Here is a 15,024-nt window from a genome sequence, read left to right on the forward strand (position 1 = left end):
GATCAATACATTTCTATCATATCATATTGTATCATCTCGTATCGCAAATAATAGAGTAAAAGAGCATTTGGGAGATTTGTACTATTTTTGCACATTTTCCCTACTTTGCTAAGCTTATGGGTTTTATTTCCAGAGATTCTGCCTGACCCACTGAGTTACTCCAGCGTTTTGTGATTATCTTATTGGTTTCAGACACTTCTTTTTGCTCATATTTATTTCTAATACCAGTTATGCTTGGATACCAATATGTCCCAACAATCAACAAAATTACTCAATAATAAGTTATTAAAGTTATAACTCCATCTGCATATTACATTTAGCAGCAGTGCGCTTGCCATTTAAATGGGAACCATAACATTGTACAGTAGAAGTAAAAACCATTGTACAATGAATCCACAAAATATGGTTGCTCAGCATTTTTAGAATAATGTAATTACTATAAAAATATGAACTTTCAGAAACAGACACATTAAAATATTTTCCTTATCCTACTATGTAGACAGCTGTGCCAGTTAGAAGATACAGTTACAAGCAACTTCCGTGAACAGAACAACCTTTTCCCCTTTAGAGTATTAGCTGACTCTTTATATGCAGAGGGTCATGGGGAAAAACCAAGGGCTAAATCTATGCAGCAACACAGCTTGAAGAGGGCATTGTTCTGACTGTTTTTGGTTGGCTCTCTTTGAGTAGTTTTAGTTTCAGTGCAATATCCCTGACTTGCAAGGCATCTCCTTTTACATTCCATTGCTTCAGGATTATTTCGTTGCTTTTGTACCTTAGAAAATACGTGGTATAATGAACGCTCCACAGTCAGAAAGCAAAGAGGCCCAGCCTTGTGCTTCACATGGCAATATCTATTTGCCATATGTGAGTCCAGCAGTTATTTTATAACCTCTATTACGCCGTAGGTGGAACAAAATGTTATTTATAAAAAGTTGGAAAAGAAGAACATGGATAATGAAGTCGGCACCCATTTGTTTCCCACAGGGATGGGACGTAAAGAATAAATCAAAGAAATCAAAACTGACAAGAACATTAAAAATGCATATCCACTAAGATATCTGTATACTATTTGGTATTTCTTGTGATAAATGACAATTAAAATAAATATGCGTAGGAAGGAACTGCAGATGCTAGTTTAAACTGAAGATAGACACAAAGTGCTGAAGTATCACAGTGAGGAGGTGACTGGAGGAGACTCATGGTGATGGATGTTTATTTTGTTTGGTGTTAGTTTATGATTGTATGTGTTATTGCATTTTTATTGATTATTCTTATTGGTCTTATTGTTGAACTGCGGGTAATTTTTCATTTCATTGCACATTTCTGTGTATGTGACAAATAAATGACTATTGACTATTGATTAACTCAATGGTTCAGGCAGAGAGACAGAATGGGTGACGTTTCGGGTCAAGACCTTTCTTCAGACTGAGAGTCAGGGGAGGGGAAGATACAGAGATAAGGAAGTGTAAGGAATTAAAATAAATATATTGTTTCAAGTCATCCATTAAACCCCATTTCCATTGACCAGAATGTTCAGAATGTCTGAGGCTTCCAAAGCCTAATAACAGAAATGTCATGATCTGGAATTTTAACATTAGCTGGAAATAAATCCTGACCAAGACCAGATCAGATATATTTTTGTTTCTCTCCTCACTCTTCAGTTTTGTGAAGATTAATTTTTATGTAACCAATTACTCTGGCTACTTACAAACAAGTTTTAAAAAAAAGGAAAATAAATGGAAGATCGTTTGGGCACTGAAATTAGATAATAATAAATACAATTTAAAATAGTAATTTTGTTGAATGCTCTGAAAGTGTAGGTCAAAACATTTAAGCTGCTAACCTTTCCACTTTAGCAATAGTAAGCTCCAACCTACATGCAGATTTGCAATGAAGTAATCTGGATATTATATTTAAATTAAAAAATTAGGTGAATTACGTTATGTAACATTAATACAATATATGTTTGTGATTTACTCCTGGTGGGATGGTTTTATATTTCCACTTCTAAAGCACCATAGGTATTTGATTTTCTTTCTCATAAGTAGTTTTCCAGATGCAATTCACACATTTTATTTGTAAGATGAGAAATACTAATACACTTGATGTGATTGCTCCATTACACTATTGTTCAGTGCATTTAATGGAATTACTAACAACATGCACTAAAATTAACTGTAGTCAGTTCATGGTATATTGCCTTTTTAAAGCTTCAATTGTGTATTTAATTTGTGATTTTGTAACATTTAAAAGTTGTCCTGGTGTCTTCAGGTAATGTGTGACGTGACACCTGGATGAAAAGATGAGGGTTGAGATGGTTGATATCAGGTATGCTGCAAGGTGGGGTTGCTCCAATCAGCTTCATTCTTTGATCTATATACTAAAACACTTGTTTCTATGTTTGTTTGTCCCTGAACTACAGCCAAAGCGGTACACGAGAGCGCAACAATTTTAGGCCCACCTTCGTCCCTTTGGTGCTAATGGAAGAAGTTTCATTGAAATCGGTGTTATATTTTTAAAGTTATTCACATTTTAAAGTTTAAATCTATCTCCTAGGGAGGGTGGGGGGAGGGAGGGAGGATAAGGGGGGTTGAGGGGGATGGAGTGGGGGGGGGGTAGGAGGGGACGAGTAAACCAGGGAGTTATGGAGGGAACGGTCTCTGCGGAATGCAGAAAGGGGAGGGGATGGGAAGATATGGCCAGTGGTGGGGTCCCATTGTAGGTGACGGAAATGTTGGCGGATGATTTGTTAGATACGCTGGCTGGTGGGGTGGAAGGTGAGAACGAGGGGGATTCTGTCCTTGTTACGAGTGGGAGGAGGGGGAGCAAGGGAGGAGGGGGAGCAAGAGCGGAGCTGTGGGATGTGGAAGAGACCCTAGTGAGAGCCTCATCTATAATGGAAGAGGGGAAGCCCTGTTTCCTGAAGAAGGAGGACATCTCTGATGCCCTAGTGTGCAACACCTCATCCCGGGCGCAGATGCAGCGTAGACGGAGGAATTGGGATAAGGGATAGACTTTTTGCAGGAGGCCGGGTGGGAAGAAGTTTAGTCCAGATAGCTATGCGAGTCAGTGCCCTGCAACCGCATGAGATACAACACCTGTCCCTTTACCTCCCCCCTCAACTCCATCCAAGGACCCAAACAGTCTTTCCAGGTGACACAGAGGTTCACCTGCACCTCCTGCAACCTCATCTATTGCATCCGCTGCTCCAGATGTCAACTTATTTACATCGGCGAAACCAAACGCAGGCTCGGCGATCGCTTCGCTCAACACCTGCGCTCGGTCCGTGTTAACCAATCTGATCTCCCGGTGGCTGAGCACTTCAACTCCCCCTCCCATTCCCAGTCTGACCTTTCTGTCATGGGCCTCCTCCAGTGCCTTAGTGAGGCCCACCGGAAATTGGAGGAACGGCACCTCATATTTCGCCTGGGCAGCTTGCAGCCCAGTGGAATGAACATTGACTTCTCCAACTTTAGATAGTTCCTCTGTCCCTCTCTTCCCCTCCCCCTTCCCAGATCTCCCTCTATCTTCCTGTCTCCACCTATATCCTTCCTTTGTCCCGCCCCCCCTGACATCAGTCTGAAGAAGGGTCTCGACCCGAAACGTCGCCCATTCCTTCTCTCCTGAGATGCTGCCTGACCTGCTGAGTTACTCTAGCATTTTGTGAATAAATACCTTCGATTTGTACCAGCATCTGCAGTTATTTTCTTATCTAACCACTCTAGTATCAGCCACAAAGTAGGCAAATGCGGAAGCACTGCGAGGACAGGGGACTAAGTTCAGGTTTGGTCAGAATCAACCATGTAGCTAAATAATACAATTGCTCTTCCTGCATTCAAAGCTTGGTCAGATGAGAGATTGCAAGGGTGTATGGTATGTTATAGTAACATCAGACACCATTTTTCAGAATTATACCAACAAAAGGGATGAGGTTATTTTGAATCATACAAAACCGGCATTTGGTAGCTCATATTATAACGTGAATGTCATGAGTGAAATATTATTGGGATTCATGATACCAGTAAAGGGGACTGATATAGGGCACGTTTTTAGGGTATTCATGAAGGAAACCCAAAAGGCATCTATATTTATGACAATGAGTCAAAACAGCAAAGTATCCTGGTGTTCCTTGAAAAAAACTAACTACACGATATGACTACTTCATTCCATAAAATAGGCGTCTTTAAACATTGGAACATTTTCCACAAATAGAGTTATCCCATCACTGCTAGTAAGGCCCTTTTCAAGCACGTTCATTTAGTTTCAGGAAGCTTTATGGGCCTGTGGTCACTTACCTTCAACTCTGAAGCTACTTGAGAGCTTAAATGATTCTGAATACTCATATTGAACTACTTTAACAGCTGATGTTGTCAGCGAGATGAAATATCCCTTCCTGCTGTATAATTCAAACGTGCTATAGCCTGGGATCCAGTTGCTTTGGTGATGAATGAATGAAGCAGCTTCACGGAAATGTTGGTTGTCTTCCCATTGCTCCAAGCGTAGATTATCACTTTCACCAATGTGTATGAAGTAATTTGGTCTTTCAGCAGACTCAAGGGAAACAACAGGCAATCCTGTAACATTACAACAATATATAAATCAATTCCTGGCCGCTCAACCATAAAATTAGGTTAAAAGTGTTCAAAATACCATGCAAAATGGTTTAGGTTCTAGCGTAGAAATGTAAATATCCTGCAGCTACGTACCATTATACGTTTAACATGAATATAAAAATTGATAAAAAGCGTTTTGTTTTCTCTAGGGCTCCATGTAAGTACAACAACACAAAATAGATATGTTAACCAAATGCAAACATATCACTTACATAGAGGAGAATCTTTCAAGACAGTTTTATCAATGAGTTCGACGAAATATCTGAGAGGGACCTTATAATGTTTGTAGAATCGCAAAACCCAATTGATAAAACAGCATCTGGCACAGATAAATTACCAACAGCTGCCAAATGAACACTTAAGAATGGTCCAAGGATCATCAATGCATTAGAGAAATTAACTTCATGACTCTTGTCAGAAATGATAAATAAGACATTAGGATCTGATTTTATTAATGCTTACACCAGCCAAATGCTGTCCTATTCAATTTTGGAATTTAATTTTTTTTTAACAAAATTGCTGTTTACCATCAGTTTCTTTTTAGTTCAATGTTTCTCCTGGTTGACAATTTAAAAGACATCCTACTTAAAATTGTTCATGATATTCAACCACAGAAATGCTTCTCATTGACAAAATAAACACAAGATTATTTTGCTATTATAGACAATACAGTAATTTTACATTTGGCTGCTCAGTCTGATGGGCATTTTGTTTTTAAATGGGACACAATAATAAAGTTCTGTAAAGCTAGAAATGTGAAAAAGGAACCAATATCACTAATTACTATGTTTATAGGCAGTCAATTTTAATGACATTTAATAACATATGATGAGCGTTTGACGACACTGGGCCTGTACTCGCTGGAGTTTAATAGAATGAGGGGGGACCTCATTGAAATTTACCGAATAGTGAAAGGCCTTCTTTTATTATGTTTTTAACACCAGTTAATCTTCTGAAACTTCCCTTATCTGTTGACAATGAGATTGCAGAAATAATGTAATGAAAATACTTTGGACTCAACACCATGTCATACCTGTGCAAAGCAAGAACAGGCAGATTTCATTCTATATGGTAGAAACAGCTTCTCTTCTCCCTTTGTCTGTATTTAAGATGCATCACTTTATTTTTTCCTTTACATGATGCAGAAAAGATTTAACTACACCTGATCCGATGACTCAGCTTGAAATTATACACATTTACGTGAGAATCAAACTCAACAGTCAAAAGCCTCTCAAGATAAGGCGAATATGAGGTATATTCTTCAGATAAACTGTCACATATCAGAAGGGTCTCGACCCAAAACGTCACCCATTCCTTCTCTCCAGAGATGCTGCCTGTCCCGCTGAGTTACTCCAGCATTTTGTGTCTCTTCGGTGTAAACCAGCATCTGCAGTTCCTTCCTACACATATCAAAATCCATTCTTTCCAAATAAGAGGATAAGTAAACCATCTCTGATTGAATGCTTTCATGACATGTATTCTGTGTAAAGATGAGGTGGCAGATCTTGGAGGTGCAAGGTAGTGCGGAGTGCTATAACATTTGAAATGTTTTTTCAGATTCTGAACAATTCACAACACTACAGAACATTTTAGGGCATCCAAATTTCCAGGTTTCAGAATTACTGAAAGTTTGCAGTAATAAACATTGTATCTTTTTGATTTTTGACCTCTGTAGTTGTGTTTTCTACTGTGATTATTGTCAAGTTCGTGACAAAGCTTAGTTTAGTTTAGAGATGCAGTGTAGAAACAGTCCCATCAGCCCACCGAGTCCGCACCGCCCAGCTATCCACGCACACCAGCGCTATCCTACACACTAGGGACAATTTACAATTTTACCGAGCCAATTAGCCTACAAACCTGTACATCTTTGGAGCGTGGGAGGAAACCGGCGAAAAGGCTCTGAAGAAGGGTCTCGACCCGAAATGTCACCCATTCCTTCTCTCCAGAGATGTTGCCTGAGTTACTCCAACATTTTGTGTTTATCTTTGGAGAAAACCCACGCAGGTCACGGGGAGAACGTACAAACTGCATACAGACAGTACCTGTAATCAGGATTGAACACGGGCCTCTGGCACTGCAAGGCAGCAACTCTACCTCTGAGGAAGAGATTGACAACTTTATCGTGATTGGGATAGAGGAATCCAGGGCACTGTGCCTCCATGCAACACGGTGGCGCAGCGGTAGAGTTACTGCCTTACAGCAAATGCAGCGCCGGAGACTCAAGTTCGATCCTGACCACGGGCGCCGTCTGTACGGAGTTTGTACGTTCTCCCCGTGACCTGCATGGGTTTTCTCCGAGATCTTCGGTTTCCTCCCACACTCCAAAGAGGTACAGGTATGTAGGTTAATTGACTGGGTAAAATGTAAAAATTGTCCCTGGTGTGTGTAGGATAGTGTTAATGTGCGGGGATCGCTGGGCGGCGCGGACTCGGTGGGCCGAAGGGCATGTTTCCGCGCTGTATCTCTAAATCTAAAAAAATAATAATGTAGGCACCAACACAGGGGATACCTGATGGACTTGAGTTATCCCAGCCTGCGTACACTTGCCTTCATTAATGAACGGCACTTTATTTTATGACATTCAACTATCGGCTAAATCTTTAATGTTTACCAAGAGCTGAGTGAAGGTCAGCTCTGAAGCAAGCTAGGAGATTGAAATTAAATCACTTTCAATTTGCCAGTTTTGTAGGGCAGCTGGTATGAAGGATGAAGGTGTGATCTCACACGACCACATCCTATTGCAAATAGGTGCTCAGCTCCACGGTTACACCTATTCCCTCATGCAAAACTGCTACTTGACTTTCATATGAAACTAAATAGTTTAGCTATTACGTTATTTAGCTTTCATAGTTTAGCTTCAACTATTTAGCTTTAATAGTTCTGTATAAACACAATAAGAAGCTGAGGGAGATGAGCATTTCCATAACTCCTACTTAGCACCCTTGCAATAACTTCTATTTACATTTTTATCTGATTGCAGCCTATAACTATTAATTTTCTTGTCCAGACATGGGCGTTACGTAAAATGTCACTTCCTGCTGCATAACAATCTCTCGGTAATATTCCGGGTATTAATTCTTTAATAGGATTTACCACAGCAAAAATTGCTGAATAGAAAAAATATACAGGAGACTTAATCCAAATGATACAGTGGTCGTATCTCTTACTTGGCTGTTTGACATTTTCAACTTTGTGAGGCTGCAGTGCATAGAGTCTTATACACAGATTCAGTGGAATTTAAAAAATACCCTTCCCCTACATTCACTGACTGTCGATAAGGCATTACCATTTCGGCAATATTTGATTTTCTCCATGTGTTTAGATCATGACCAGGGACCTTTAGTTTCTTTTAGAGATACAACTTGGAAACAGGCCCTTTGGCCCATCGAGTCCGCACCAACCATCTGTTCAGACCAACTCCATGTTATCCCACTTTCCCATCCACTTCCTACATACTGTGCAGCAATTCCACTAGAGCTGGCTTAACTGAAATTTCATCTCCCTATTGCACAATTAGAGTGAAGGGCAAGGCAACTGAGAGTAAGAAACCCTGGATGATGAGAGACATCGAGGCTCTGTTCAGGAAAAAGAACAAGACATGGCCCAGGTGAAGGCAGCAGGGACCAAATGTTTCTCTGGAGTGGTTTAAGGGACTGAGGAGCATACTTAAGAAGGATATTAGGAGGGTGTATAGGGGCAAGAGATAGTTCTGTCAGATAAATTTAAGGAGCATCTAAAGTACATTAAGGGAAAGAGAGTAACCAGAGAGAGAATAGGGCACCTCAGAAACCAAAGCCGTCTTCTTTGTGCAGAGCCCCAGGAGACGAGCAAGGTTTTCAATGAGTATTTCTCCTCTGTTTATAGGGAGAAATACTCATTGAAAACCTTGAGTTTTCAAGGGGGAAAACATGAAGGCTAAGGAACTTGGGACAGTTAGCGGAGATGTCTTGTAGTATTATGATGGAGTAGGTGCTGGATGTCCTAGAGTGTACGAAGGTACATAAATCTCCCTGGCCTGATCAGGTAGATCAAAGGACACCGTAGGCAGCTCGAGAAGAAATTACAGGAGCCCTGGTTAAGATATATAAAATCATCGTTAGACACAGGTGAGGTGCCAGATGACTGGAGTGTGGCTAATGTTGCGCCTCTATTTAAAAAGGGCTGCAAGGAAAATCCTGGGAATTATAACCAGTGAGCCAATTGTCTGTGGTAGGCAAGTAACTGAAGGGGATTCTGAGGGATAAGGTAAATATGCACTTAAACGGACAGGGGCTAATTAGGGATAGTCAGCATGGTTTTATATGTGAGAGAATCTGTCTTACGAATCTGATAGAATTCTTTGAAGAAGCAACTAAAAAGGTCATAAGGGCATGGTCGTAGATGCTGTCTATATGGTCTTAAGCAAGGGCTTTGATAAGGTTCTGGAAGATTAGATCACAAGGGATCCAGGGAGACCCAGTTGACTGAATACAGAATTGGTTTCATGGAAGGAGGCAGAGGGTGTTGGTGAAAGGGTGTTCTTCAGACTGGAGACTTGTGCCTGGTGGTGTGTTTCAGGAATCAGTGCTGGGCCCATTGTTGTTCGTGGTTTAAATCAATGATTTGGATAAGAATATACAAGACACGATGAGTAAGTTTGCAGATGGCACTAAAGTAGGTTGTGTCATAGACCGTGAAGACGTTTATCAAAAATTACAGCAGGATCTTGATCAGCTGAGCAAGTAGACTGAGATAATGGCTGTTGGAGTTTAAAGCAATAAGTGTGAGGTGTTGCATTTTAGGAAGTAAAACCAGGCAGGATCGTCACAATGAATGGTTGGGCATTAGACAGCGTTGTAGAGCATTTGATCTAGGAATACGAGTACATTGTTCTCCGAAAATTGCATCACAAGTAGATGGGGGAAAGAAGGCTATTGATACATCAACCTTCATCACAGGGTATTGAGTTAAGAGGTTGGAACGTTATGTTACAGTTGTACAAGACATTGCTCACACCACATCTAGAGTGCTGTGTTCAGTTTTCAGTTCCAGCTTGAGGGAGTATGTCATTAAGCTGGAAGGAGTGCAGAGAAGATTTACAAGGAAGCTGCCCGGACTTCGGGGCCTGAGCTATTGGGAGATGTTGGACAGGCTAGGGCTTTATTCCTTGGAGTACAGGAGGCTGAGGCTTATAGAGGTGTATAAAATCGTGAGGGAATAGACAGGGTGAATGCACAGAGTCTTTTACCCAGGGTAGGGGAATCAAAAACCAGAGGCCTTAAGTTTAAGGTGAGGGGCAGATTTAATAGGAACCTTCAGAGCAATTTTTTCACTCAGAGGATGAGGAGCATATGGAACGTGCTGCCAAAGAAAGTAGTTGAGGCAGATGCTATAACAGCGTTGGAGGACAACTACATGGATAGAAAAGGCTTTGGGAGAATGGGCCAAAGTAGGACTAACTTTGATGGGGTATTTTGTTCGCCAAGGACTAGTTGGGTCTCAGGGTTTGTTTCCATGCTATATGACTATTAAAAATCAAAAAATGTGCAGATGCTGGAAATCTGAAATAAAAACACCAAATGCTGGTTGCACTGAAGAAGGTTATGCTGTTGGGAGGGAAGTGGAGATGTGTGAACAAAAATGCCTAGTTTTCTGTGCTTTCCCAGCATTTACTCTTTCCGTATCAAAGCCATTTTCAACGAGGTTAAAGCAAAAATGGGACAACATCATTTAGAATTAAAATGAAGAAGAACCAGATGAAGTGTGGCCATTGATACAGTGATGCCAAATGGTGAACTGCAAATAGATTCACCAGCCATTTTTATCCACAATGACTAAAAATAAAAGCTTTCTACCTTGTTGAATATATGTTTCATTTTTTTTTCCTTAGTACCTAATCAGATGTACAGCACTTTGGTCAACGTGGGTTGTTTTTAAATGTGCTATACAAATAAAATTGACTTGACTTGACTTGACTTATACAGAAACAAAAACAATGTATTTCATACTCATATATTTGACAGGAAATATACAAAATCATTTGGCCATCCATTGCGTTTTTCAAATTGAATTTGAAAAATGCTCACCTGATTGTTTTGCTTTGTACATTCCAGGTGTAATCATGAAATTCATCAAATTGTTCTCTCCAGCATTGCCGATTTGCAAAGGTAAAATGCTCCCATTTATCCTGTTGCTTGCAATAACTGTATCATTCCACAAGTAGTTTATGAACATAAAGGGCCCTTCTCCAAGATCTGAAATGATTCAAGTGTAACTTAAAATACGACATCATTACTTTTTGGTGAAACTAAATGTCAGGGAACCACAAAATGCTGGAGTAACTCAGCAGGTCAGGCAGCATCTCTGGAGAGAAGGAATGGGTGACGTTTCGGGTCGAGACCCTTCTTCATCCATTCCTTCTCTCCAGAGATGCTGCCTGACCTGCTGAGTTACTCCAGCATTTTGTGATACCTTCGATTTGTACCAGCATCTGCAGTTATTTTCCTGCACAAATGTAAGGGAACGATACATTCAAATGCAATTTTCCTCTTCTCTCCCACCCAAGGTATCCAAGACTAGCTTCTTCCTTTGTTCCCACATTAAACTGGTTCACTCCTGGATGGAGTAATTCATAGAGACATGGCAGGAAAGCCCTCAAACCTTTCGGGACTGTAAAGGTTTCAGTGCCCCCGACCTTAATGTCACCCCAGTCTGTCACCTGTTGAATAAAAAGAAGCAGAGGATGAAACGTGTTGACAGGATTTTTAATGGTTCCTGGCGTGGGATAATTGGGCCAGCAATAGAACATATAGAATATAGAACATAGTACAGCACATACACAGGCTCTTCAGTCCACAATGTCTAGGCCAAACATGACGCCAAGATAAATTAATCTCATTTGCCTTCATATGATCCATATCCCTCCATTCCCGTGTAACTATATGCCTGTCTAAAAGCCTCTTAAATGCCTCTCCCGTGATTGCCTCCACCACCACCTCTGGAAGCTTATTCCAGCCACCCACCGCCCACCATGTAATAAACCTGCCCCACACTTCTCCTTTAAACTTTGCCCCTCTAACTTGGCCTCTCTAAAGCTTATGCCCTCTAACATTTCCTCCCTGGGAATATTTCCACCCTGCATAAAAGGCTCTGGCTCTCTACCCCTCTCAAAGCCTGTCATCATTTTATCTACTTCCTCGAGCTCCTCCTTCAACCTCTGTAGTTCTGGAGAAAGCAGCAAGAGATAACGAGCAGTGAAAAGAAAAAAAAATCATTTTCAAAGTATCCACAACAAGTACAGCACAAAATGTGCCACTGATATTTAAAAAAATGTTTAATTTTCCAAATGGGATGATTACTGTGTCCATTTCCAAAACTAGAATAAATCAGAATGTCACTACTGATCAAAAAGAACACACTGAGATAACTTTCCCTTCTCAATGACTATCTGTAAAATATTCCATGGATGCAATTGAAGGTAAAACACAACAGAACCAGTCTGACTTTCCTTCCACCAGGATAAAATTTACTTGATGAGCTGCCCACATTTAAACACAAGAGTAATCCACACATTCAACCTGGGAAAACCCACATTTTGATATTTGTTATATTCTGGATTTTAACCAGCAACAGCCTGAATAGACAATAAATAATAGACAATAGGCCATTCGGCCCTTCGAGCCAGCACCACCATTCAATGTGATTCAATTTTGTCTTCTCTATATTAACTTTATTAACTTTATTTATATGCTGTAAATGTAATTCTTTTTTGTGCACAATCCGCAGGCATTGCCACTTTCATTTCACTGCACATTGTGTATGTGCATGTGACAAATAAACTTGACTTGGGCTGATCTTCCACAATCAGTACCCCGTTCCTGCCTTCTCCCCATACCTCCTGACTCCGCTATCCTTAAGAGCTCTATCTAGCTCTCTCTTGAATACTGCAAGACCCTTGCATGTCTGCATGTGGAGGTGTTTGTCATCTACAGCAAGACATCACAATGTGTGTTACTTTGAAGAAAAACGCCTTCTGTACTGAGATGGAACAAACACAAAAGTGGAGAGGTTTGGAAAAGACAGGCGGAGATGAGCTTTAAGGTGCCTGTCAAAAATAGGTAATGTAACAAAAGAACTACTGTGTAGCAGATCTTTAAAAAATCACTTCTCATTGACATTTGTAGAGAGGTACTTAAATTCATTTAAATAAGTTTAAAAATGTACATACCTCGATTGTAATATTCACAGTCAAAAGCTGAAAGATGTCAAGAATATCAAGTAAGTGAAAATCATTCTAAATACTGTTGCTGCAATTAAATATTTATTTCCATTGAGCTGGTTTGTCTTTTTTGTGTCTATGTTTAAGTCAAAGATCAATGACCAATATAATGTAAGATGATGGTAGTATTGACTTTAAAATATATTTAGTGGATGACTGGTATATATCATTTTAACCAGTTTTTTTTGGACTTTGTCAACATTGGAATAACATGTCTGAAGAAGGGCCTCGACCCGAAACGTCACCCATCCCTTCTCTCCTGAGATGCTGCCTGTCCCGCTGAGTTACTTTAACTTTTTGTGATACCTTGGAATAACATTGATTACTCTCATCTCAATCAATGGAGTAAGGCTTACTGGAAGCTTTAATAACATAAGGCTTCCAATATTTAGGATATTACTACATGATATCCTAATATAGTGGAAGCCTTAAGTTAATAACATTAGAATCTCAATAAATTTAGATTTAGATTTTAGATTTAGAGATACAGCGCAGAAACAGGCCCTTCAGCCCACCGGGTCCGCGCCGCCCAGCGATCCCCACACATTAACACTATCCTACACTCACTAGGGACAATTTTTACATTTGCCCAGCCAATTAACCTACAAACCTGTACGTCTTTGGAGTGTGGGAGGAAACCGAAGATCTCGGAGAAAACCCACGCAGGTCACGGGGAGAACGTACAAACTCCGTACAGTACAGCACCCGTGGTCAGGATCGAACCGGAGTTTCCGGCGCTGCATTCGCTGTAAGGCAGCAACTCTACCACTGCGCCACTGTGCCGCCTAATGGAATTACCAACACAAGAATAATAAATGTTATTATCATTACTCTAATCTATTATTTGACTATTGTGTTTTCAATTTTGTTTTGATTATGGAATATGGCACTTTCTATCCACAAGTTCACTGATTTATATTCAGTTTTATGACGGGCGACTTTAGAGAGAGGACACAAATGAAATCATGAAAATGTGCTGTAAGTGAAAATAGATCTATTGGAATAATTTCTATAAGCTAACTCATATAGTATTTACATATTTGATTGAAGTTACAAATGTATTCCTACAAGCCACATTGGCTGAATTCCTATGCATCTGATCTTTTGTTTTTTGTACTTCCTGATAGTCAAATAGTGAGAAATGTTCACTTATTCACCTATTCCTAGGAATTAAAAGCACACCCAACTGTATTTGCTCCCAAACTATTATAAATCATAGCCTTACCAGATTGCTACCATTTCAGTAAGCCTTCTTCTGTTGTTTGAGATGAGTTTAATCAATGTTTTTTTCAGTTGGCAATGTCCAAAGAAAATGATACTTGCCAGTCATCCACTAAAAATATTTTAAAGTCAGTACAACCACCAACTTATATTATATTGTGTTTCTTCATCTTTTATATTGCTGCATATTTTGAAGCACTTATTTTTGTGTGAGCCATTATTCCTGTGACAAACCTAACATAGAACATAGAACGTGGAACAATACTGAACATATAATAGACCACAAAATGCTGGAGTAACTCAGCGGGACAGGCAGCATCTCTGGAGAGAAGGAATGGGTGACATTTTGGGTCGAAACCCTTCTGCACACCCGAAACGTCACCCATTCCTTCTCTCCAGAGATGCTGCCTGTCCCGTTGAGTTACTCCAGCATTTTGTGACTATCTTTGGTTTAAACCAGCATCTGCAGTTCCTTCCTACCCAATACATAACATACACCGATCAGCCAAAACATTATGACCACTGACAGGCGAAGTGAATAACATTGATTATCCTGTTACAATGGCACCTGTCAAGGAGTGGGATATATTAGGCAGCAGGTGAACAGTCAGTTCTTGAAGTTGACGTGTTGGATGCAGGAGAAATGGGCAGGAGTAAAGACCTGAGCGACTTTGACAAGGGCCAAATTGTTATGGCCAGATGACTGGGTCAAAGCATCTTTGAAATGACAAGGCTTGTGGGGTGCTCCCGGTCAGCAGTATCTACCGACAGTGGTCCAAGGAGGGACAAACCACAAACCAGCGACAGGATGTTGGGCGCCCAAGGCTCATCGATGCGCGAGGGCAACGAAGGCTATCCCGTCTGGTCCGAACCGACAGAAGGTCTACTGTGGCACAAGTCACAGAAAAATGTAATGGTGGTCACGGGAGG

General features: G+C 40.4%; 1 protein-coding gene across 1 annotated transcript in view; it reads right to left on the reverse strand.

Annotated features, from left to right (window-relative positions):
* The window catches only part of otogl (otogelin-like), a 131,495-nt gene that overhangs the window by 40,030 nt on the left and 76,441 nt on the right, over positions 1 to 15,024 (reverse strand). Inside the window, exons 31-33 of the mRNA XM_078416640.1 lie at positions 12,823 to 12,849; positions 10,682 to 10,849; positions 4,299 to 4,577 (exon numbers count right to left, since the gene is read on the reverse strand). Coding sequence (XP_078272766.1) covers positions 4,299 to 4,577; positions 10,682 to 10,849; positions 12,823 to 12,849 — 474 coding nt within the window. The remainder of the gene's footprint in view (positions 1 to 4,298; positions 4,578 to 10,681; positions 10,850 to 12,822; positions 12,850 to 15,024) is intronic.

Source organism: Rhinoraja longicauda, chromosome 20, assembly GCF_053455715.1.
Source record: "Rhinoraja longicauda isolate Sanriku21f chromosome 20, sRhiLon1.1, whole genome shotgun sequence".
NCBI classification, from domain to species: Eukaryota; Metazoa; Chordata; class Chondrichthyes; order Rajiformes; family Arhynchobatidae; genus Rhinoraja; species Rhinoraja longicauda.